Source organism: Microtus oregoni, unplaced genomic scaffold, assembly GCF_018167655.1.
Source record: "Microtus oregoni isolate MIOR12 unplaced genomic scaffold, Mior012 000017F_ref0000208, whole genome shotgun sequence".
In the NCBI taxonomy this organism is placed as follows: Eukaryota; Metazoa; Chordata; class Mammalia; order Rodentia; family Cricetidae; genus Microtus; species Microtus oregoni.
The window spans coordinates 20,573,910-20,600,798 of record NW_024543076.1 but is presented as its reverse complement, the minus strand read 5'-3'; the positions used below and the strand labels follow the sequence as shown (position 1 = coordinate 20,600,798).

General features: G+C 41.9%; 1 protein-coding gene across 3 annotated transcripts in view; it reads right to left on the bottom strand.

Moving 5' to 3' along the window:
• Positions 1-1,652: 1,652 nt before the first annotated feature.
• Positions 1,653-26,889, bottom strand: part of Klhl32 (kelch like family member 32) — a 203,116-nt gene continuing 177,879 nt past the window's right edge. For all 3 annotated transcript variants that reach the window (XM_041667802.1, XM_041667803.1, XM_041667804.1), the window contains 4 exons: positions 22,798-22,856; positions 19,392-19,584; positions 17,183-17,277; positions 1,653-6,487 (listed from right to left, as the gene is read on the bottom strand). In XM_041667802.1, coding sequence (XP_041523736.1) covers positions 6,326-6,487; positions 17,183-17,277; positions 19,392-19,584; positions 22,798-22,856 — 509 coding nt within the window. In that variant the 3' untranslated portion in view covers positions 1,653-6,325. The remainder of the gene's footprint in view (positions 6,488-17,182; positions 17,278-19,391; positions 19,585-22,797; positions 22,857-26,889) is intronic.

The following is a 26,889-nucleotide window of genomic DNA, read 5'->3' as shown; positions in this document are numbered from 1 at the left end:
TGAAATGTCCATCTGTATAAGTGTTACTTTTATTGGTTGATGAATAAAACTGTTTGGGCCAATGGCATAGCAAAGTAAAGCCAGACAGGAAATCCAAACAGAGATAATGAGAGAGTAGGCAGAGTCAAGAGATGCAATGAAGGAGAAGGACCCAGACCCTTACTGGCTCACTGCCTTGTGACAATACGCAAATTAATAGAAATGAGTTAATTTAATATGTAAGAGCTAGCTAGAAATACGCCTATGCTATTGGTCAAACAGTGTTGTAATTAATATAGATTCTGTGTGATTATTTGGGTCTGGGCAGCCAGGAAATCAAAGGGCAGACTCTGCTTGCAACAACAACAGCAAAAAGACAAAGTATACAACATCATTTGCAATCAGAGGAATGAAAATTAAAACATCTAACCCCAGTTTGAATGGCATTTATCTGGAAGGCAAATGCTGGCTAGGGTGTGAAGAATGGGGAAGACTTATTCACTATTAGAGTATGTCTTAGGGTTTCTGTTGCTAGGAACCACAGCAACTCTGTGAGGAGAAATTTAATTGGGGCTGGCTTACAGTTCAGAGGTTTAGTCCATTGTCATGGTGGGAAGCATGGCTTTATGCAGGCAGATTTGGTGCTGGAGAGGTAGCTGAAAGTTCCACATCCAAATCAGCAGGCAGCAGAGAAAGAGTGAGCCATTGGGCCTGGCTTAAGCATTTGAAACCTCAAAGGCTTCTCCCAGTGACACTTCCACAACAAGGCCACATCTAAGAGTGTGTCACTCCTATGGGCCTATGAGGGCCATTTTCTTTCAAACCACTACAGAGTGCAAACTGATGGAGTCCACGAGGGAAATCAGTAGACCTTAACACACTGAAAGTAGTACTATCTTAAGAAACAGCTATCCCACTTCTGGGCATACACCCAAAGAACTCTGTGTTCTCCCTCAGAGATAACTGCTCAGTCATGTTCTCTGCTGCCCTATTCACAATCGCCAGTGTCCTGATTGGCTTACCGTGAACTTGACACAAGTAAGAGTCATCTGGGAAGAGTAAACTCAGTTGAGTAAATGTCTCCCCCAGATTGCTTGTATGCAGGTTTGTCATGCACTCTTTGGTAACAGATTGATAGAGAAAGGTCCAGTCCACTGAGAACCATGCCACTTCTTAGTAGGTGGCTCAGGGCAGTAGAAGAAAGTAAGATGAGCCAGCCCGTAAGCAGTGTTCCTCCATGTCCTCTGCTTCAGTTCCCTCCCGCCTTGAGCTCCTGCCCTGCCCTTAATAATGGACTGCCACTACAAGCTAAAAGCAGCCCTTTCCCTCCCCAGGTTTTTGGTCATGGTGTACATCACAGCAGTAAAAAAAAAAAAAATTTAGACAGCCATGAAACTGAAAATTTCTTTCAAGTTTCTTTTCTCCGGACTTGCTCACTTTCTCTGAACACTGTTCATTCTGCACTCAGGTTCATTCAGCTGGCCAGCACAGTGTATCGTTCTTTTCATAAACTCTGAGAATTAATAAATTTCATTTCTATAGAAACTTAAAGCAGTCAAAAAGGAAGAAAAATGTATGTATTGGGCATGAGAGCATTCTAGTCAGATACCTATAAATCACCAGATGGAATGGGTATAAAAGATGAGCAAAGGGCAACAGAGTGATGAAAACGTTTTATTAGACATTAAGGTTTGGTTTGGATTTAATCTTCAATTTAATTAGCATCTAACTAGATAGGTAAGAGAAATTTGGAGGATGATCTGCAAAACTTAATGAGTACTAAGTTCATTTGCACTAGAAAGATTTCATAATTTTAAATGTCTATGTATCATTTTTCTCTTAAGTAAAATCATGTGGTACATGATGTTTCAGTGATAGGACTCACATACCAAGGTAATCCCATGAGATTATGGCAGATCGCCAACGTCCCTACCACCTAGGTTCATTGCCATTGTAACACCACAGTGTAATATAGTCAACACAAGTAGTGACGCTGGGACAGGTGAGCCCACCACCCTGCCAGACACAGAACTATATATAGCACATCTATGTACAGTACATACGACTTCATGATAGATGACTTGGTGCTTTGTGTACTTATTACCCCTCTTTGTTTTAGATTGTACACCTACTATATAAAAGTACTCAGAAAAACTTATTGTAAAACAGTAAGCCTTATTACACCAGCACCACATATCTGGATAGCGTCCAGAGGCCACAAATGATTGACTACCACCTATCGTGCTAGTACAATGATTTTGCCTAAGGATGCATTGACTACCACCTATCGCGCTAGTACAATGATTTTGCCTAAAAGGATGCATTTCTCAGAGTACATCCCAGCCATTAAGTGATGGATGCCTGCATTTGACTTGCTTCTCTCTCTCAGCATTTATTTAAGAAAGTAGTATTTTTATTATGTCTTGGACGGATGGATGTATATTATCCTGTAGCTTCCATCAGACTTTTCCTCAGGTTTGGTGTGTTTGCTTTAGTGGTTTGTTTTGTTTGCTTGGTGATTTTGTTTTGTTGATATGGGGGCTCAGTGTATGAATTCTGGCTCACCGTGTAGCTCAGGCTAGCCACACTCAAACTCAAAATCCTTGCCTTAGGCACCCCAGTGGCAGGAATGTAGGTATGCGCTCCACACTGACTTCAGATTTAAAATAATGTTTCCCTTTACCCACCTGTTTTTGTATATGTGTGTGCGCACACATAACATTAGGTCAGAGGACAACTTGGAAAAATCGGTTCTCTTCTCCCACCATGTCAATCTGTGGGGTCTGACGCAGGCCTACAAACTTGGTGATAAACACCTCTACTGTGTTCTTCCTCAGTTATAAGATACTTTGTTTCTAAATAATATATGGGCTTATTTCCATGTGTTCTCAACATTTTTTTCTCTCTCTCTTATTAGGTTTTGTTTATATTTCTGTTCTTTTTTGAGTGTCCTGCTGTTTATCCCAGGCCAGCCTTAAATGTATAATCCTCCTGCCTCAGCCTCCCACCAAGTGCTTGAGCGAGGGAGTGATAGGTGTCCATCATCAGAATAATCACAGTTTCCACAGGATCTTTGGCAGTTAATATTTTATATAAAAATTGGTATCTTTCTGCTCTTTGGGGAAACCCTCAAGGATATTTGTTCTCTCTACGTCCTACGTCTTCTTTCCTGCACTGAGCAACACCAAATGCCTACCCTTCTTAGAGTCAAATGTATTGCCTAGACAAGCAAGAGTGTAAAATGTCAGTAAAAACAGTGTGCTTTATTTAGTTAAGACAATAAGTCTAGGAGTCTAGCAAAATAGGATCTTCTTTCTAAATACAAGAGTTGTGTTTTCACTGGGATCTTCTGTATGGTGAGCTTACCTGATTCAGTACCATATGATTCTAATTGACCGATTTTATTATTTTACTTGTGTGTTTATTTGTGAAAGACAGGGTCAGTGTCTCTGTTTCAGGCTGGCTTCTTTGAAAATTCTTGGTAGCCAAGAGTGACCTTGAATTCGGATCCTCTGACCTCCACTTCCCAAGCAAACTGGGATTACAAGCATGAGCTCCCACAGAGGAGCCCTAGGTTCAGGCAGGTGAGGTGAGCACTCTACCAACCAGGCTTTATCCCCATCCTTACTTAGAACTTTGTTGTGCCGACAGTTACCCAGTTTGTTACATGTTATAGATATTATTTTATGTGTAGTTATAGGTTGTTTGCATATAATAAAGATGAAAGATAGGCATATCAATTTTAATGTGTGCATTTGACCTGCAGTATGTCGCTGATTATCTAATGAAAATAAAAGAGGAGCCATGTTACTTAGAAAAACAGTATCTTTCATTCCTATTGCATTTATAATTCGTGGGAAACCAATTGAAGGTTTCCACTTCTGCGGTAGGTGAAGGGGATGCTCCTCATATACTTAGTTGTGAAGAAAACAAAACGGTACAAAAGGTGCCGCAATTGTGATGTAGTTGGCATCTTATTTTTAAAGATTAGGGGGTTTATTGCATCTTACATTGTAGATGGAGAGTCATGTCTTTGCCAGCTTTGCCTTTCACAACAGAATTATTATGGAAACTCAGTTTATGTTTTAAAGTAGAATTCCCAAGTGATATTTAGGTGCTTCAAAGTCTTTTGGTCCTATAGGGAAAATAAAATGCAGTCTTTAATGCTGAGGATTGAAAATAGAAGACAAATTACTAATGGATACTACACTTGAATAGTGGAAAGGTATATAACAGTATTCCAAATGGGATTTGCTTATAATATACGTCAACTATAATTCCATAGATTGTTTTCTTCATTGCAGACAATTTGGGGAAAGGGATCTAACTGTGCACTATGGATCTTCTTTTTTTGTAGTAAAGGCGTGTGATAGTTTTGATGCTCTTCTTTGATTAGAGATGTGAAGAATATGTCCATACTCGGCAAGAATGAACACAATCAAGGAGAAACTAACTGGTAGTTTATACTGACTTAAATGAATGCTTAGAAATGAATCCAGAACGTCTAAGGTTGTCATTCGGGCAAGCTTATTTTGAAGCCATTTCCTTTCATTCAGGGTATAGGACCTGGGTATATAACTATTTGTTCATTTATTTATTTGTTTGCTTGTTTGTTTACTATAGCATTATGTATTTAATGGTTTTAGAGACATCAGTAAGTCTGAAACACCTGTTATCTATGCCTGTATTGTAAGAATTCAGCAGGGCAGGAATGCATTTTCGAGTCTGACAGAACGTCTAAGTTTATTTCTGAAGGCTCCGAGGCAGCTTTTTAAGTGCTTGCAGCGTCTGTCCACACCAGCTGTCGCTGCTCTGTCTGACTTGAGTTTGTTACCTTTCTTCCTCGCCCTTTTCATCTCTTCCTGTCCTGTAACCCAGTAACTAGATCATTTTTACTCTCAAGAACCATGCGTTAGGTATCCTTACACGGTGCTCAAGGTTAGTGAGATTGCTAAGATAAACACATTGTTTTATCTGGGAGAATCATGAGTTGGGGGCCAGCATAATTACATAGCCCATCGAAGCCACCCTAAACAAACAGAAAAGCGTTATTTTTTTCATTTACTTATGAAGATTAAAAAAAAAATGGTTCCACAGTTAAAAAAAGTTTCTGTGACATAGGCACTGCTGGAATGACCGAGTGGCATTGGGGAAGCAGCTGTTTAATAAAAATGACCTCAAGTCTTGGGAAGATTAGGAAAACAAACATGTTGAGTTTATGTTAAAAAGTTATTATTAAGATGATTTATTTTGGTTGTAGATAAAGCGAACCCAAAAATCTAAACTAAAAAAAGAACTGTGCATCATTAAAAGTGGCAGTAATAAAAAATGTGTTGGCAGTGGTGGGGAATCCCAGAAGCACTCAGGATTGACATAGCTTTTAGTAACTTGGAAGATGTCCACTAGAACTGCCCACTCCCCGTTCAGTCTTATGTCACAGCCTTCTGTGGTACCATGGCTAGTACAGCTAATTTTTGTTTTTTAAGATGAGGCATTTAAGAGAATTCTTTCAGGCAAGAATTTGTACAAGCTTAGGGATCTTTGGTCTTCCTAGTTAGGATAGGTACAGTGTCTTCCTGATATTCTTAGACTCATTTATTCCACAGGATGTGGTTCAGTTAACAAGGTTCTAAAAGACAGTAAAACACCTTGGAATTTGAGTAACTTTTCTTCTTAAGCAAAGTTCTGAGCATTTGCCTGATTCTCACAGCATTCTTTTCAGTTAACGTGGAGATGAGCAGTTACCATCTTTTGAGGCTGTAAAGTTCCCACACAAGGGCAGAGTAAGCAGGGCTGGAAATCTACCTTTTCCAAGTCAGCTGCTGCTATCACCTTCAGTAACACATGGCACTTAACGCTTACGACATCACCCTGCTAGCCTCCCCTGAGCAGAGCTGCAGAATGTGACAATGCTTTGAAAAATGACCGATGCTCTGATGTTTAAGCAGTCAAGGGCAGCAGTGCGGAAGATTAGGAGACAACCAATGCCACTGTGAAAGGTGCCTTACTAACAGTGTCACGTGACCCTGGATGGCGCTGATAAGAACAGGGTAAGAGGAATGTCTTAAAGATCCATGAAACAGTAATGTGCCCATCGGACAGCATTAAGGTGCACCACAACAAAAATTATACATACGTGTGTTAACATACATGGAAAAGAAGTGACGGAATTCTCGCAATATGTTTTAGAAAATTGCTCTTTTTTTTTCTTTTTTGCTAGTATTTAGACAATTTTAGACCTGTAAAACATGACAGGGAAGCATGGAGCACTGAGGATGTTCGTGGCCTGTATCCAGATGTCAAGCTCTCCTTCGGGCTCCTGGTGCTGTCTAATGGTGCTGGCTTCTCAGACAGTGCCGATTCTGTGATGAGGCACCTGCAGGGTCTGAAGGTTAGGGCACGTGAAATACGGAGCTGGAAGGAAGCATGCCGCTATGCCGTTCGAAGCAAAGGGAAGTGTAGGTCCATAGAACACCTCTTCTTTGCCTTCGCTGCTTACATCCAGTACCTGCACAAAAGGGAGGGATTAATTACTCAAGGCTGCCTATGCATGGAAGAGAGCACCCGAGGTGTTACTATTTTCCCACTGTGTACATTGGTTACTTTTCTGCTGCTGTGATAAGATATGATAACCAAGGCAATCCTCACCAATGTGCCACATAGGATTGCCAATCCTGACCAATCTCACGGAGGTATTTTCTCACTGGGTTTCTTCATCTAAGATGGCATTAGCGTATGTCAAGCTGACAGAAAAAATAAAAAACAAAACAGAATAACTGACCCCTTTTCAACTTGACATACAAACATATATTATTCAACTGTAATACCTTTTCATTCATCCACAAAATCCTGTATTAATACCAATATCTCAATATAAAACACATTCCAAACTTAGAGTCCTGTGGTCTTTAAAAATTCAAACACTACAAAAGTTCATTCTCTAGTTAACAAGGAGAGGTTATGGGTGGACACCAGGTCTCCCTGGGAAGAGGACATAGAGGAGATTTTGTGAGCAGACTGAGGGCGGGTTGGGAAGGGAACATGAGCGATCAGATTGGCTGGGGCTTGGAGGGGGGAGTGCTGAGGAGACTGCTGGAGGAGGAGCATTTCAGGGTCAGGCTGAAGCCTGGTTCAGGAGTCTATTGGGAGGACCCTAGCTTTGACTCCTAGCAACAGTGGATAAGTAGCCTGCATTTGCTCTCTCCTGTGACCAGACTGGTGCCTGGCCCAATTATCATCAGGGAAGCGTCATCCAACCACTGATGAAAGGAGATGAAGAAACCCACAGCCAAACATTAGATAGAGCTCAGGAAAACTGTAGAGGAGGAAGGGAAAGGAGTGTAAGAGCCAGAGGAGTCAAGGACACCATGGGAAGGCTCACGCAATCAACCTGGGCTCATAGGGGCTCGCAGAGACTGAACCGGCACTCTGCAGATATGTTACAGTTGTGTAGCTTGGTCCACTTGTGGGATTCCTAACAGTGGGAACATGGGCTGTCTCGGAATCTTTTACTGACATTTGGAACCCTACTCCTCATACTGGCCACTTTGCCCAGCCTTAATACAAGGGAAGGTAGATACTCAGTCTTACTGCAACTTGATAGGCCATGTTTTACTGATACTCATAGGAGACTTGCCCTTTCCTGGGTGGAGATGGAAGAGGAGGGGATTGGGGTAAGGGATGGGAAATGGGGGAGAGAGACTGGAAATGGAGTATGGCAGTGGAGGTTGTGGCCAGAATGTAAAATTAAAATGAATTAAAAAAATAGTTCAGTCTTTTAAAACAAAACCAAATAAAAACCAACAAGCAAAACAATGAAAAAAAAAACCCACCTAAAATCTCACAGTTCAAAGCCTCTTTAAAATATCCAAAGCTTCTAAACTGGGCTCCTGTAAAATAAAGCCACAAGTTGACCGCTTTCGTACTCCAAGAGGGGAGAACCAGGGCACAGTCACACCCCAGTCACAGCAGGATCAAAGGACAGCAGTGTCAACAGCTTACTGTCTGACATCTAGGCCTCGGAATCTTCTGGACTGTCTCTGTCTCTCCAGCTCTGGTATCTGCAGCACACACAGCTTGTCTCAGTCTCCGGCTGAATCCACCCTACAGCTGCTACTGCCCTTTGCAGTCATCCCATAATACTCACGTCTCCAAAACGCTGGGGTCTCCACTGTAACTGGGCTGTGCCTTCACCAGTATCCTCTTCTGTGCTCTCTACAGGGACTCTGACTCTGCCACGTGGTGACAGGTCTCACCGTCTGTCCCTTACCCCCCAGTCCATGGGGTTTCTTATGCAACTGAGGCTGTACCTTCACCGATGTCCTATCCTCTTCCCACACAGGCAAAACTTGAGCAGCTCTCAACCACCCCTTCATGCCTTTAAAACCGGTACCACCTCAGAAACTTCTATACATTACCAGGTTCAGCTGCCACTGTGAGATGGAGCCTTCCCGCTCCCCTCTCTGGACCACAACTTCTCAGATTTTACCTTGGTGGTGCTGATGCTGGTCTCCCCTTTAATGAACATCAATTCCTCAGCTCCAGCTAACCAGGATCAATTGTCCCCCAAAGCAAAGATTTACGTTCCTAGTTCTGGTCTTTTGGTAATCTTCAAACCCAACTGCCCAGAACCATGGATTCTTAGTTTAAAACATCTAATGACATGATAGGGTCCTTTAGGGACTCTCAAACATCCCTCTGAAACTTTACAAGTCAGGCCTCCATCATCGACACTGCTCTCAGGTTTATCTTCTTAGCCCCCACAACAGATCCTGACGCTCTGAATAGTCAATGCCTTTTCCAGCCCAAAGTTCAAATACCACATTTGCCTGAAAATACACGGTCAGGTCTGTCAAAACAATATTTCCTGCACCTGGTACCGATCTCTGTCTTAGGGCTTCTATTGCTGTGACAAACAGCACTGCCAAAAGCAATCTGGGGGAAAAGGGGTTGATTTCAGCTCACAACTCTTAGGCCACACTCCATCATGGAGACAGACTAAGCCAGGACATGGAGGCAGGAAATGAAGCAGAAGTCATGGAGGGATGCTGCTTGCTGGCTTGCCTGCTCCTGTGGCTTGCTCAGCCCACTTTCTTTTTTGTCCCAGGATCACTAGCCCATGGGTAGCACCACGCAGAACGGCCTGGGTCCTCCCATATCAATCACTAATTAAGAGAATGCCCAACAAGCTTCTTTACAGGCCAGTCTTAGGGAGACATTTTCTCAATGAAGGTTCCCTTTTCTCAGATAACTCTAGATTGTGTCATTGACAAAATAAAACACCTTCTTACACCTCTTCTATCTCAACTCCTCCCCTAACCCCACCCTGCAATATCAACTTAGCTCTGTGTCTCAGACAGTTGATCATATGAAAATATGAATTCCTTCCCAATAACCAAACCATGATTTTTATCCTTTTTGCTTCAATGCCCTTGTTGGTTTCAACTGCACATCCTAAGGGAGCCCCTTCGCTTACTCCCTCTCCTTGAAGGCTTGGATATTTTTTTCTGCCATCCATATAGACATAGCTGGCATGCCCTCCTCTGGTCTGTTTCCAACCGCTCTTTTTATTTTTATTTACTTTATTTTTTTTAAAAAAATTCCCCCGAGACAGTGTTCATTTGTAGCTTTAAAGCCTGTCCTGGAACTAGGTCTTGTAGACCAGGCTGGCCTCGAACTCACCGAGCTCTGCCTCCCGAGTGCTGGGATTAAAGGCATGCATCACCACTGGCTTCCAACAGTTTTTTAAGGGTTTCAAATAGCCTAGATGAAAATAGCCACCTGTTGCTTAGGAGTTTCCTTCAGGGTCAAAGCCTTCCATCTTGGAGGGAAACTTCTTAAGGCATAGGATGTGAAAAGGGAAGTAAAACAGGATATTTGAGGACAGGATGTCTACATGGAGGTGAAACAGTGGGATGTCCTAGAGATGAAACACTTCCATCCTCAAGGGAAGCTCCTAAAAACACGAAGTCAGCAATTCCAAATGGCTCCAGGAAGTCCCTGAAACTGACCTGATTGGTTCATTAGTCCTCTCCTTCCCCAAAAGTACAGAAACAATAAAGACTGCTAAGAGTCCCTCTCGGTCAAGCCGAGATTCACAGAAGCTCACACAAGCAGAGCTGTGTACGATAGACTCAGGCACAGCAGCCTGGAAGAAAGAGACAGAGAGCAGTCAAACTGCCTGGAAGAGCTGCAGACCTTCAGAGGCACTAGGAAAGGACCCCATCCAAGCTGTTGCCCTGCCTGAAGGCTGGGAAGTGAGCTCCAGGTTCCCAGCCTTTGGAAGCTGTTATCCATGCTGGGTGATGTAGTTGTCTGAGTCGTTCCTGCCCTTCTAAGTAATCCCTCACCCGCATTCCTGTAAGTAACCCCAGTAAAACTCATTGGTTCAAGTGTGACTTTGGTCTGTCCTTAGTTCCCTGTGGGGTAAGAAGAAGTTTGCTTACATCTCCTAGGGAAGAGCATCACACAACAATTACAACCATATAAACCCAAATAGACTTATTGGTAGGTGTTCGCTAAAACTGCTGAGTTCTGAGCTTCATTATTGCCAAGAAAGGAGGGGCCTCTTCCTCCAGGAAGAATGCACTACTTCTATATGAACCAGTCTAGAGTGGTCTGAGATGCAACCAAACTGCCTTCCCCCACTCCCCTGAGCCAGAACAACTCTCTGAACTCTGCTGACATTCCAACTCTCTGGGATGCTGGCTGCCCTGCCTAGCTCCTTCCTCTTCCTGGTAGTCTTTAGGCCCGCCTCCTTAGTTTCTTAGCCTATTTTGTATCCAAGTAACAGAACTCCTTTTTCAAGGACACCCCCAGAAGACATGGTCAACAGCATCCTCCAAAGTTTCTGATATCAAAGACTGCTTCAAGGGCCTATCTCTGCTCAGTGAGGCCCTTGGTATAGCATCAAGTCACAAGAGCAACAACTGGCCTTCCCTTTCTGCCAGTCTCGGCAATGTTAATAACTACAGTCATGTGGTTCTCTCAAGCGCTACCATTTGGATTAAACAATGACAACTCATGAAGTAAAATAATTGGTTTAGATTCTAGTGCTCCCTGACCGATGGATCCCCAGAAATAGCTGGCTCACCTTGTGGGGGCCAGCCATGATAAGCCAAGTCTGGGCAGGTCACCCCAAGGAAGTTCTTGACTTCCAACCATTATCACCTGCCAGATAAATTTAATAAGAGGCCTGAGTCTCAGTAGTTTACACTGAAGCAAATACCTGGTAGCAGAAAGAACCACAAGCTGAGATGACCTGACCACCACCCAAGAGCAGACCATTCAAAGGAAATGCCTAACATTCCAACTGCTGTAGATAGGATCACCTGCCAGCACTATTCACCAGGACACCCCTAGACGAATGTCAAACAATCAGGGGTTTTGAACCTCAGAGACCCCTCACCCCCACCTTTACTACTATAAAAAACGCAATTCTAATTGAGCTTCCGGCTCTCCAGTTAGTCCAATACCTTGGACTTGCGGAGAGACTGAGTTTGCAAACTTGATTAAAATAAAGGCTCTTTGCTTTTATGTGTGGGACTCGGTTTCCTTGTTGGCCTTGAGGGGACTTGGTGGATTTGGGCATAACAACCTCATATCCTTTAAGCCACTTCCCTAACAATGGCCAACCACCAGTTGAACTGGAAAACATATCAGTCCATTTCTGTCCCTTTCATGCCCTGCCCGGAAGTGGATTGCTGGCTCCGCTTCTTGCTCTAGCGCTCCTTCTGCAGGCCTTCTCCTGAATAACGCCTTACTGTTCTTGATTAATCACTCAGTCCCTTTGTGGTTCCTTCTTGCCAAATACTCATCAAAACCATACAAGGTTAAGTACTGACTTCAATTTACAGAGAAGAAAACAAAAAGTTAAATGGCTTTCTCAGGGTGAGCGGGCTGTGAATGGCAGCTCCAGCCAGTATTTTAATCCAAGGATGTAGCCGAGAAAAGCAAGAACTTAGTGCCTTCCCCCAAATAAATACATTTATAGAAGTCAAAATAACAGTGAGGTAATCACCCCAAGAGCTTCTGTGTGGTTCCCTGGGCCAACAGCGACTGCATATGTTAAGCAGATGTAATGTATTTAATCTGGGAAGGAAAAAAGAAAGCTTTTGGCAGATTTTCTCCAAAACACTCCCCTGTACTGGCAGATAGAAGACATGCTGGAAACAGCAGTGCCAGACTGGCAGCAAATCCTGCAGCCAAAAGAAAGTGATCGGCAAGAGAACAGCAGCAGAGCGATCCGGAAACAGACCAATCACCTGCACCCTCCCGGCTGCCCGTATGTATTAGTCACCCCAGGCACACCAGATTAGAGTCAGGCGCCACGCCAGACATCCACCTCCGTGCCCACGAAATTAATAAGAGCGCCTTCGCGTTTGTTTTCTGCAAGATCCGTTTCCGGCAATTGTATTACTAGTGGTTCTCAACCTTAATATTCAGACAAATATTAACGTAAGAGCTTCTCTGCTTTCCTCCGTCTGCCCGGAGCTTACAAGGAGTGGAGTGACATATGCTAACTTGGTAGTGGTTGAAATGGCTCCTCAGGTATGTCACCCCCCGCGGCTGACCCCGCAAATGACTGTTAAATGAACCTGGATTGGTGGCCAGAACAGCGGTCTTCGAGACAGAGTATTGGCTGGTATTTTGAAAGGAAAAAAAAATTAGTTCTGGGTATTATTGAGAGACTCTCTAAACTATTTAACTATGATCTTCGCTAATCAGCCCAGCTATTAGACTACTGGTTAAATTAATCTTGGACTATGAGCTATTGTGGTTTGTGACAATTTAAACTTTGATAGTTTTAGCTTATATGCTTCTCACCAACACTCTATAATTTTCAACATGTTCTATAGTTAGGGGCTTAAACTGTCTAACCAACATTTCCTCATGGCCAGCATTGCCGTCTTCCACTGCTGTGCTTCTCTATGGTTATTTTTCCAGCAGGTACTCGTCATGCGAGGGGAGCGGCCTGCTTTTAAACACTTAGCTGCTCTCTCCAGTCACTGATACATTACTGTGAGTACAGGAAAATAAATAGATCTGCAGTCAGCAGCACAACAGAAATATGTGAGCCCTAGTTAACATGGAAAGACACCCAGCAAGTAGTTGCCGATAGCTGGAATGCAAGACACATGACGTAGAAGGATGCTGTTTGGGACTAGAGGGACGGCTCAGAGTTTAGAGTGGACACACTCTCAGAAGACCAGAGTTCAGTTCCCAGCACCCAATACTCAGAATTATTTCTAACTCCATATTGAGGTGAATCCAATGCCTCTAACTTCAGTGAACACATGTATTCACATGTTCAGTGACATACATACATACATACATACATACATACACATAATTTGAAAATAAATTTTTACTATGACCCAGAAATACCACTTTTGGGTATATACTCAAAAGGATGATCAATCGTACCATAAGGACATGTGCTCAACTATGTTCATAGCAGTATTGTTTGTCATAGCCAGAACCTGGAAACAACCTAAATGCCCCTTGACTAAAAATGGATAAGGAAAATGTGGTACATTTACACAATGGAGTAATACACAGCAGAGAAAAATAATGACATCTTGAAATTTGCAGGCCAATGGATGGATCTAGAAAAAATCATATTGAGTGAGGTAACCCAGACCCAGAAATACAAATGCCATATTTACTCACTCATAAGTGGCTTTTAGACATAAAGCAAAGAAAACCAGCCTACAATTTACAATCCCAGAGAACAATGAGGACCCTAAGAGAGACATACATAGATCTAATCTACATGGGAGGTAGACAAAGACAAGATCTGAGTAAATTGGGAGCATGGGAACTATGGGAGAGGGTTGAAGGGGAGGGGAGAGGAAATCTTTAAACTGCTGTTATCCGTGAAGATTTTGTTTACAAACCTCTCTCTAAGTGATATGCTGACATCTATTAACTGTAAAGGCTCTTGTAAATGCTTATTGGGCTGGAGACATGGCTCAGTGAATAATGGGCTTGTCCTGCAAACATGAAGATAAAAGTTCAGATCCCCAGAACCCATGTAAAATTCAGACTGATGTTGTGGCCAACTGTAATTCCAGCACTTGGGAGGCAGAGAGAGGCTCCACCCATAAGCTGGTGTGTTAGCTAGAATAGTCTAATTCGAGTGCCAAGTTCAGTGACATATCCTGTCTCATTAAATAAAGTCTAATACATCAGAGGAAGACACCTGAAAGCAGCTACAGGTCTCCATACACCACACATGCAATAGTACCCATGTAAAAATATGCCTGTACACATGTAGACATATGTACCTATGCACAATCACACAACACAGACACACAACAATGGAAAAAATGAAAGCAGGACCAACAAGATGCTTTAGTGGTATACATGCTCGCTGTTAAGCCCAGTGACCTGAACCCACATGGTAAAGGAGAATCAACTCAGCCATGTATTCCACGGCTGGCAGGTGAATGTGCCTCCAACATACATACATACATACATACATATAAACATAAAAAAGTATTAAAGAAAGAGAAAACTTTCCTCAGGTTTTTCTAATACTTTGTAGAATCAGTGTGCTAGCCACAGGGATAGATAAGAGTTGCCAGGAGGCTTGATTCTGTTCATCGGTATGCCTACTGAAATGCAGAATTATCTGTATGATTTTTGGAAAAATGCACTAATCTATTTCATTATGTGATCTTAAAGGTAAAATTCATTCCATTAACACAAGCACTTAATCAAACTTTTTAAAAATCTGTTTAGTATTATCTTAATACTGAGGAAACTTTTGAATGTCTGTCCTCAGTGGTTTAAGATATACTCGCACACCTTCATTTTGTGAATAAAAAGTTTGTACAGGAATAACCAGACATTGCTAACAATGAATGAATCAGTGGACAGGGGTTAGAGAGATGGCTCCTTGTTGATGGCAAGAGCGCTTGCTGCTCTTGCAGAAGACCCAGGTTTGATTCCCAGGGGATCTGATGCCCTCTTCTGGTCTCTATTGGAACTGCATGCATGTTCTGCCCTCAAATACAAGCAGGCAAAACATTCGTGCACACCAATAAATAAATAAATAATAAAATTTAGTTCATAGGTTAGTGAATCACTTAAAAGGAAAAATTATTTGGGGATAAGGCAAATTCTATCACTATTAAGTGGTTTTGTTTGTTTCATTTTTAAAAATTCTGTCTTACACATTAACTTGCCAAAACAGACTTGAAAAAATATGACCACATTCTGCTCTCCTAAAATTGACATGTTGGAAGAGTTTCTTATTTTTTTTCTTGGAGTTTTAATTTATTTATTATTCTAAAGGTAATCGAACTTTAATGTTAGTGAACATATACTCATAAGCACATCTTGAGTTTTGCAACTTAATAAAAATTCAAACTAACCACTGTAAAAAACATCTACGGAATTTTAGCCACTTGCAACACAGCATTCTGGCACCACGAAACACTCTCGCCCAACCCAATGTCGTCTCAGTTCTGAAAAGTGGGAAAGAAAACCCAAAGGATTGAAAAGTGCCAGAAACATCCTCGGGTGAAGACACGGCACTCCTCAGGAGAAAGTGGTGCTTGTTTGTTATTATATCCAGGTGCTTTTCCTTCTCACAGTTTTCTACCATATTATGGTTACCTAGTCATTACCTTGCTCTCATTATCTTTTATTTGGGGTTTGTTTTTAAATTTATTTTCTAACTTGCTAAGCTACATTTGCCCCACATTTTGCAATACTGCTTTGATTTTTTTACAACATTCTAAGGTTCTTTTGTCTCGTTATGAATTTCAGCTCAGTTACATGGCAATGTGTTTTATTGTTCCAGCTATGGAGAGGTTTCATTTTGCATTTTGTTAAGTTTAAATTTATTTGCATTGTGTTAGCAATACATAAGACAATTTTTTAGATCTCCCCTCCTACAACTTTATGTAAAGCATGACTGAGTTTCGTGAACATTCCCTGTGTGCTAAGACAAATGAATTCTAGCTATTCACTGTAGAACTCAGGTCTGTTCAACCAAAGATGGCAACCGTATTTTTCATATGTACTCGATCTCTGTGAATGACAGAAATATGTAAGGCTCAGGAGAATCTGTGGTGAGACAAACCAAAAGAAGAGACGATAAATGATGGCATGAAAATAAAGAAGAGCCATAAGTAACGTAACCCAGCAAGCAGGCGTCAGCAGACAACAAGGGGCAGTTGTTATAACAAGCACATACCATAACCTTATGAGATGCATGGGAATAGTCCTTATGAGGGATGGCTGCAAAAGAAACTGTTGGAATCGCCAAGTGCGGTGGTGCATACCTTTAATCCCAGCACTCTGGTGGCAGACAGGCAGATCTTTAGAGCTTGAGGCCACCGTGATCTACATAATGCATTTTAAGCACGCCAGGGCTGTGTAGTGAGGCTGTATACTGTCTCAGAATAATACTAATAGTACTAATAATGATGACGATGATGCTAGAATCATTCTGCAACCATTCAAAATAGTTTTCAAAGGTCTTCTCACAAAGATTAGGTTAAAAAAAATTGAGCTGTTGCAAGGATATGTTAGATAAGTCAGGGCTAAGGCATCTCAAGATTTTGCTAGAGAACTCGTGAAAAAGAAAACGGATAAGAATTACAAAGAGCACTTGGAACTACATATAACAACAAAGTACGTGTTTCTGCTTGGAGAGACCCAGCTGGCATCCTGCCCAGGCAAGTTTGCCTGGTTCACTTGTGAAATGCTAGGGCTATTCTTTGGGGCAGAAGCTGTCCTGGCAGACTACCCATAAGCCACTGCTCCTAGGAACCTCTGCCAGGAAGAAAAAAAATGTCTCTGCAGGTAACAATTATGAAAATGAAGAAAATGAAACGTACAAAATGCATGATGATAGGGTAGCTTTAAAATGGAGTACAGAGTGACCATTGCCAAAGTATCTTTTTCTTTTTAAGTATTAAAAAAGAGGGTAAGCTACCAAAAGTTCTTCATTTCTGGTATATTTTATAGCTATTTTAAAGTTTGTCCCCATCTTAATTTTTTTAAAATGGTCTCAATAATTTAGCAGGCATCATTTCCAGAATATAGGATACAGGCTGCAGCAGCTACACAGAGAAAGGAACCTTGAGCCTCTTTCTGCACATTAAATCTCTCCTTCTGCAGCTGAATTGCAAAACATAACCTCGCTGAACCACTTGCACGAACTTCAAAAGGATCTCCAGCCACTCACCTGGATACAAGCCAGAGGCTCATTTGTCCAAATCGAATATCCACCAACCAAATATATTCTCCCATTATGGACAGCAACTCCAGATTCATTCTGGCCTAAAGTAAAGAGAATTGAATAAAAAGAAAAAAATAAATTCCATTTCGTACATGTTTTAATTAACCCTTTTGCCACTGAGGGATACAATTTCCCCCTGTGGCATATTTGTATACTCCACAGGAATTTTGCAGCAATTCATCACTGTCTCCAGAACGAAAATGAATTAGCCACTACCTCTCAAAGAGTGTCCTCTGTCTTGTTAGGACCAGGCCAAAATATCTATTACCAGCACCTTACTAAATGGAGCACTACAGATAGTAGTAGCCAGCTATGTGGGACCAATAATTCCATTTTATTCTGTGTGCCATTTGTCTGTGGTGGTGGAAATCGGGGATATTTGAGATATGTAAAACATCCATTGTGCTCCGTATAGCACTTGTGCCAACAAATACAGACAAGTGCTTAACTTTAAAAAGTAACAATTGTAACCCTAAGGCATAACAGAGGCATGCCTGCACCCCATGCCTCAAATGAAGACAAATGGCAGACAAAACAGATGAAATTGCGACCCTTTTTCCTTTACATAGTCAACAGTTTTAAGATTATATTAAAGCTCCCAAGCTGAGACCAGTCTACACAATCCCTAGATACTGACACGCCAAAATGATGGAAGGATTCCCCTCCCATTTCAAAAAAAGAAGACAGAATAACTCACTGGCACACACTCTCCCCTGCAGGCAAGCAGGAAGGGAAAGTCTCTTTTTATTGATGAGCTGGCACGGGATTGACTGGAGTAATAAATAAGTTGGAGGCCGAATCACAGATCCAGGGATCTAGGATCTAAGATGCCACTCTGCCTGGGAGATCAGAACTTTCAATAGCCCTACAAATCATTTCCCAAAGAGGAGCTTGATACAAAGCAGCCAAAATCCCTGGTTGTGCTCCCCGTGTGGCCTCCCAGCAGCATCCGTGAGTGACTGGATGCCCACTCTGCATCTTAAATGTCAAGAGCTAGGCTAACCCACCAGTTACAGACTGTGATTTTCCTGATGTCATGCAGCCCTGCCAGGATCCTGCCATTGCTGGATGTTGACCATAGGAGCTGATAAGAAAGACAAAGTGTTCAGCTCCATCTTGGACATCAGGGTAAGTGCATCCTCACTGATTCATCCCATCCCTTTCTGTGAGGAATCCACATCTCTGATTGCTCTTCAGAGATGCACAGGTAGGGCATCTCTGTGTAGCCAAAAAGGCTCTAATACACAAGGCGGCTCTCAAGTCTGATCTCTAGGCTGCACACAGACACGTTATATAGCCATGACAAACAATGAAGACCACCATTTTCCTGATCTCCCAGGAGATAAAAGAGGATCAGGGAGTGAGAAGTGGAACTTCTTAGTGCTGGGGATGTGTGGCTCAGTTGGTAGAGTGCTTGCCTAGCATGCATGATATATTGGGTTCAAATCCCAGCACTATATACAATTGGACACCGTGGGAAATAAATATAGCCTCAGTCAAACGGAGGTTGGAGAGAGGGAGACAGAAATTCTTTAAAGCCATTCAGATGTACATGAGACTCTGACTTTTAAAAAAGGGGAAAATAATTATTAACTCTTGGTACCTTTCCCTCCTTCTTGTATCAAAGTCTGACATGAGTATCAGTTGATGAAAAGTGAATTGATATGCTGCTTGTCGTGGTCATTTGAGAAGGTACACAAAGGCAAAATAGAAACTAGATTCCCAGCCACCTGAAAGAGCCCAGCTATAAATTATGAATGTCTTCCTGGGTAAAGAAAACAATCTGTATGACTCACTGTTCACATAATATGGAACTCTAGATGGCCAAGAAACGAGTTTGGGAATGTTTTGAATCTCTATTCTATTATTTGTTTTGGTTTTTCTATTTTTAGACATTCAAAATTTTTATTTTATTTTTGTGTGTGTTTTGTCTGTGTCTATATCTGTGGACTTACTACATGTGTTCCTGGTACCCTTTGGAGGCCAAAAAAGGGCACAAGATGCCCTGGGACTGGAATGACAGACAGTTGTGAGCTGCTACCAGGGTGCTGGGTATCAAACCTGGGACCTAAAGAAGAACAACTATTACTCCTAATGATGGTCATCTCTCCAGCCCCTATGCTTGTTTCTAAATTGCTTAACCCAAAATACTTGCCGGTCAACAAGTTGAAATTACAGCGTGTCCACTGGTCAGTGTCAATGTTATAAGAATCTATATGGCGCACGAGAATCCGGTCATTATTGTAGTCTAGGTCATTGCCTCCAAGAACATAGAGTTTCCTCTGGACGGCGGCCATGGAGTGGTAGACCCTTCTCTGGAGCATGGGGCTACGGCTTATCCACTTATTCTGAAACAAAACAGAACAAAACAAACAAGAAAAAAACTATTCAGGGGCATTGGGTTAAAAAGACTCACAAATAGCAAAGGCCGTGTGCCTCACGAGCAGTAAGAACACTAATGCCAAACGATCTTACTTGCATGTTATTTATGTGTCGAAAGGTGTGGTTTTCATACGTGACAACAAGAAAGAATTACATGGTTTTTCCTAGCTTGTGGCTTCCATTTAAAGAAAAAAGAAAATTTGGTAGCTTTGCATTTTATAGGGCATTTTGCCTTTTATAATGCCATTTTAAATTTCATGATGCTTAGCTCATGGAAATCACTTCAATTTAAGCACATGACTAGGTACAGTGTGGAAGATAATGTAACAAGCAAAGAACAGTCTAGCTCGAGACTATGTAAGACATAATCCACATGCAGAGCCACCCCCACCCCCGGCCCCCTACTCCCGAGCTCATCTCTTCATCTATGCATGATATCCACTTATGATTCAGAAAATGCCTCACATGTAATAAATGTCCAGTACATGCTCACTGTTTTAAAAATACAGAGTTTGAGAACATGTGTAGTGCACTAGGAAGGCAGAGGCAGGCAGATCTCTGTTGAATTCAAAGCCAACCTGGTCTACATACTGAATTTCATGCCAGACAAAGCTACATAGTAAGATCGTGTCTCAATAAAAGGGTAGGAGTATATACACATTGAGTACCAGATAAGTTAGGGTGAAGAAAATTTTCCCATTCTCTCCAAAATTAACCTGAGATCAGAGGACAAGCTAAAAATTGTTTCAGTAACAAAGTTTCCTTTGTATCTGAATCCTCTCACACCTTAACAGTCTGATTTGTGTTCTTCATCAAGTAGGACAGCTAGGTCTAGACATATTTATCTATTTTGGTAGAAGGCCAAGCTTTCTATGACAATGTTAAGGAATGGTAAAATCTTTAACATTTGGCTCTAGATCACCCTCAATAATAAGAATGCTAAGTTCAGCCCCTCTTAACCTAAGAGTCCTATTTAAAATGCAATAGCAATTTTAAAATTATCTGAGAATCAACCGTGACTTTAAATTTAAATCGCAATTAACCAATTGACAGACAAGTAAACCGAGTGATAGATTAATAAACAAACCCAACCACTTCCTTCCTCATAGACATTCAGCATATAGGAAAGAACCTCATTTCCTTTTGCCAAGACAAAATTGGATTGGAACCAGAAAACTCGTATGATGTTTTGCATGCACAGAATTTCACCAGTTCACAAAGCTGCAAAGAAAAAAGCAGACTACAACACAAACATTTGTGTATAAACATTGGCATATATACTATAGGCACTTAGCACTATAGGCGCACACACTGGGGCATCTATTCACTACAGGCACACATACTGTGGTGTGTATCCCTTCCAGCCACACACACCAGGGCATCTATATTCTATAGGCACACACTGTGCAACCCTGTTCACCACAGGCACACATACAGTGGCATATATCTCTTATAGGCACACACACCATGGCATCTATATACTATAGGCACACACTGTGCAACCCTATTCACTACAGGCACGTATATAGTGGCATTTATTTGTTATGGGCATATGTTTGCTCATTTCTAATTTCTCAGAGCAAACTGCAGGAAAAAAAAAGACACTGTTTAGTTCGAGAAGCTTATCCTGTTTGGTCCCTCTGAACACAGAAATCTCTGCAATCAAATATGGTCTTTAATAAATAGTCAAAGCTAGATTTCAGGCATTTTGCTAAGAAATATCTTTAATGCATTATGCTTGAGTGAATTTTAAATTTCTGACGATGCTTATCTTGGGTGCTCTCTCTGCGATAACCTATTACAGTATTAGGAATCTGTGTTTGCATTAGCAGTCCAGTCCCCTGCCACAAGACAGTAGATGCCATCTGGTTTGCAAAGCCTGCCTCCATCCCCTGATTATATCTTTAGCTTCCTTCACTGCAGTGCCTGCCAGGTGAGCCGCCACCCGCTGCAAAGGCAAAGAAGAGGAGAGGCCTGGTGGGGTCATTCCTAATAAGCTAGCGTGTGAATACTAATCAGTGGTGGGGAGCCAGAGGTCACCCCAGCCTGCCTGTTGGCAGGTAGCGATGTGCTCTGTGGCAGATGGCAGGCATTATCGACTCTCCACAAAGGCCTAGAAGAGAAATAAGCACCAGGGCTGAATGATAGAGTTATTGAGATTCTGAGCAAGATGCAAGCAGATGTGATGTTTGCCAGTACCCACCGTAAACAATATGCCAGCAGAATCTTTAAAAAAGAGCATGTGTGTACAAACATGAGACAGAACTCATTTAAGCAGTGTTAATGCTGCCTTCTTCCTTAACCATGTGTGCACCAAGCTCAGGCTTCTGCAATTAGTGCTCCCTCATGAGACAGCGGACCCACGAGTGTGCAGTCTCTGCAATCTACAACTTTTAATGATATCAGGAGAGACACTTGGAAAAAGAGAAATGCCCTGCTCAGTAAAGTCATTGTTAAAAATGCTGCAGAAATACCAGGAACACTATGCATAAGCTTGTGGTACCTAACCAGCTGCAGCCTGCCAAAGTCAACCTGTTGTTTCATATCCAGATATCGCTAGCTGATAGACATTAAACCTCCACATCATGCCGTTTTGGAATACTGTCACAATAAAAACAATATTTAGATATATAAGTCATAGAAATGGCAAAACTCATTAGAGTTTGCCTGTTTGAAGATTTTGTTTTAGAAGGAAAAGAGAATAAAAACATGTTTCATTTTAGGGGAAAGGGGGAATTAAGTGCGCACCAAAATTGCATAAAAAGGGCCGATCTGTTAGAGGCACATCATTCTCAGACTCCTTCCATTACTTTCAAATGCCTTTGTCCTAGATAGTATTCTAGAACACAGTTGGCTAGGGAAAGTTAAATGACATTATTTGATGTGAGAATAACAAGGTCATACTGATGTTTCCTGCCCCAAATGCCATCCCTTCCAGAAGGACACAGCTACAGTCAAAGTCCTCTCTACGGAACGCAAAACTCTGTGTCATTACATATAATATGATGCTACAGGAGCTGAACTTCTGCAGTAATAATGCGCAACCAAAGGTATTCCCCTGGATTCGTTCTTTTCCCCATGTAGCTTAAGGTGCATTTGTGTGGCATTCTAATGAATATCTCCCACAGAAACCTTTCATAAATGCATCTTAAGGCAATGACTTCTTATCAAGTGCTTACCTGGTTGGGTTCATACACCATCAGTCTGTTTTGATACTGTGCTGTGTTAGTTACTCCACCTGTAATGGAGTAGCACATGTTAGACCTTTCCAAAATAAGTATGACCTACAAACAAAGGACAGTTAGCTACAGTTGAGTATCTCTGTATGCTATCAAAGAGAACCCATGACATAATTAAGAAATTTAGTGTAGGGGTGGAGGGTGGGAGGAGAGAGTATGGGGAGAGATGACTGGAATTGGGGCGCATGGGGGACCAATGTGGAAACCTAGTGAGTGCAGTGGAAACTCCCTGGAATCTATGAGGGTGATCCTAGTGAGGAGTCCTAGTAATGGGGATACAGTGCCTGAAACAGCCATCTTCTGTAACCAGGCAAGACTTTCAGTGGTGCGACTGTGACATCAACTCAGCCCTAAAACCTTCCACCCACAGGCTGTCCTGCCTGCAAGATATGCTGGGGTAATGGTGGTCCAGAGCTTTGTGGGAGTGGCCAACCAATGACTGGTCTAACCTGAGGCCCATTACCACACGAGGGAGCCCATGCCCAACACTGCCTGGATGGCCAGAAACCAGGGGCTGGTTAGCCAAAATACGTAGGAATAGAATAAACACAACTAGCTGAATGGAAAAAGAAAGTCAATGAAATGATTCCTAATGCTCTCCTGCTATACTCATAGACCAGAGCCTAGTTCAGTTGTCAGAGAGGTTTCCAGCTGCAGATCGGAGAAGATGCAGAGACCCACAGCTAAACATTAGGCAGTCAGCTTGCGAAAGCCCACTAAAGAGGAGGAGGAAGGACTGTAGGAGCCGGAGTTGCTGAGGGCACAACAAGAACACAGCCCACAAAATTCATTCATCAGTGCTCCTAGGGGCTCACACAGACCGGATTGGCAGGAGCCTGCATGGGTCTGCATCGCTTCCTCTGCATGTATGTTATGCTGGTGTAGCTGGGCGTTCTTGTGGAGCTCAGTGGAAGTAGGGGGTGTCTCTGACTCTTCTGCCTGTTTTGGGAATCCTTTTTCTCCTAATGGGTTGCCTCATCCAGCCTTGGTTTGAGGGTTTGTGCCAAATCTTTACTGTAATGTGTTAGGCTACGCTGTGTTTGGATGATATCCCTGGAAGGCCTGCTCTCTTCTGAAGAAAAACAGAGGAGTGGATCTGGGGGAGGGTAGAGAGTCGGGGAGGGGACTGGGAGAAGTGGAGGAAAGGGAAATTGCAGTTGGGACATATTGTGTGAGAGATGAATAAATGAAAGAAAGAAACATATTGTAGAAGAAGCAGATTCTCCTTCCAGAAACATTTCAGTACCAGTCTGCTCGAGAATGAGCGATGATGAGTAGTCCCCAAGTACAGCAAGCTGCTCTGCATGGCCAGATGAAGGGGCAAAGGTGTGGGGTGAATACAGCACACACAGATTAAATTTCTCTCTGTATAATTTATTCTAGGGGCAGAGTTACATAAACTGTCCCTGTCCTTACCCAAGTTGGCAATGTCCGAGTTCTAAGCTCTGTGCATTAGCCAGGTGGTAGCTTTCTATTTCTTTGGAAGGTTCACATAAAGCAAAAGGCATTATCTATCAAAAGATAGTTAGGCCCAGTACTATGCAGTAGAAAATAATAATATCAATGAATGTGCCACATTTAAAAATAAAAACAGAGATTATATTTAATAATACAATTTCAATTGGCTAAAAATATTTTCTTAATATGAAATCCATATAAAATTTACTGAGGGTTTTTTTTCCATACAAGATCTTCAAAATCTGTTGACTGAGGCTTCTGTACCACTCAATCCCACAGCCTTTCAGTCCCAAGGAAGCACACAGGGGTCGACATTAATTATAAACTGGTTGGCCTATTAGCTCAGGCTTCTTATTAACTAATTCTTACATCTTGCATTAACCCATTATTTTTATCTATGTTAGCCACTTGGCTTGGTACCATTTTAATGAGGCATTCTCATCTTGCTTCCTCTGTGTCTGGGTGATGATCACAAACTGAGCTTTCCTCTTCCCAGAATTCCCCTGTTCTCATTGTCCAGTTTCTACTTCCTGCCTAATTGCCTCACCTATACTTCCTGCCTGGCTAATGGCCAAGCAGCATTTTATTAAACCAGTACAAGAAACAAATCTTTAAAGGGTAAAACCATTGTCCCACAGCAAAAATCCAGGGTGCATCTGATACAGCACAGTAGCCGCTTTCCAAATACCGAACAGGACAACTGGAGCTGGCGGGTAATGGCTCCCAAACGGGACAGCACACGTTAAACTTCCCCAGTGCAATGACTTCAGTCAACTTTGTAAAATGTCCTTTTTACAGTGATCATATCTAAGAGACCAGACTGTCTGCTTAACTAGGAACCATGAAAGTCAATACTTTAACTTTTTCCTACCTGTCCCCACATAGGTTGAGGAAACTTAGTCTAAAATTCTAAAGCCTAAAAGCCTCCAAACTTTTTGAATGCAGACATGATGACACAGTGGGAATCCTCACGTCCCACCTCCAATAAGATGCCACAGCAAGAACACTAGAAATTTGTATGAAATTCTCTTCAGATTCTATATATAAGGTTACAGGAATTTTATGGTTGCCGTCCCTAAGACATCTGATCATAGGTACACAACTAAGCAAAAATCTGGAAATCTGAATGTCCCAGCACATCTAATCCCAAGCACTTGAAAAGGGGGATACTCAGCTCTTACATGTGTGGGAGCCCACAGTGACTCTATTCTATCTTGACTTAAGGTCAGAGAGCCAAGCTTGTTCTTGCTCCATAAGGGCAATTAACAAGATGTTTGGCAAAAGGCACGGTTACTAGGTGTTTTGAGAATTAAAGAGGTGATTACATTTGTTCATTCCTTGAGCCGTGGTAAGAAAGTCTTTCGCCCTCCCCTTTTTGCTTTGGGTATAAAAAGGGTATGAGAAATAAATTTGAGGCTGCTGCAGTCTTCGCCGAGAGCCCTCCTGATTCTATCTTTTGTCTCTTTCTTTCCTAATCCTCACTCCCCTATTCAGGTATTGTTTGATAAGTTGCCCGGCATATGTGCTTTTTTTCACGGTTACACTGTACAATGAGCCATGTAAAATCAAGACATTTTTAATTTTAGTTTAATTTTTACTATTAGGTGGAAAATCTCTAAGGAACAGCACATAAATAAAAAAGTGAGATATTTTAAAGCCATGTGATAATGGGGATATGAGGATTCCAAACCTATCTTTATAAATATGACCCATAAGTAGTTTCAGATACTACTGTAAAAGGGTATTCTTAATATAAATCATAAAGACCCAGTTCTTAAATATAAATTCACAATCGGAACAGCTGGAAAAGATGTTCCCATAGGGTTTTTCTAATGTGGAAGACACAGATAGCTGTAAGACTGAACACAAGGCTTTAGTATTCTCAACTTAGGATGCTTTCTGATGCTAGGACCCGACTTTGCTTTTCAAAAAAAAAATCACTTAGATTAGGTATAGTTGTAATGACTTTCTCTGTCTCTTTGAAATGTCAATTATTTTAAGACACTTGCCACTTTTGGGAAACAAGAAGATCTTTTTTAAGGACCCAGATCTCTTTGAAGTATCATTGAGGAAACCGATGTCCTTGTCCTCAGTTTTTAGTAGAGGAAAGGAGTTTGGTTTTGTTAGGTGCCAACTAGCAAATTCAAACGGCCTCATTACAGGGAAAAGGTTGCGCACTGAAGAACAAATGCACGTGCTTGCTGCATCCACCGAGCAGCCTTCCTTGCTCCAAAGTCCTTCCTTTGCACACTCTGGGGCTGAAGAAAGTCTGTGTTTCCAGACCCTTACTTCTGTCCTCTTTGATTGTCTATGTCACCCAGCTAATTGTTTGTACTGGTAGTCCAAATGCTCTGAGTAGGTCTCGACCATCAGCTCTATCCCCAAGAAGTAAATGAACCAGAATCCAGAGGATTAATAGGTAACTCTAGATGACTTAGAACAGTCAATTAATGTCAGTACTAGATGGTCACTGGTCCAGGTCAATAATTTCCCAAAGCCCTAATTAAAAAAAAAAAACCTGGATCCTCCATGTAATTAATGGTGGCTAGTGTTAACTGGAGAGTTTCTTTTTAG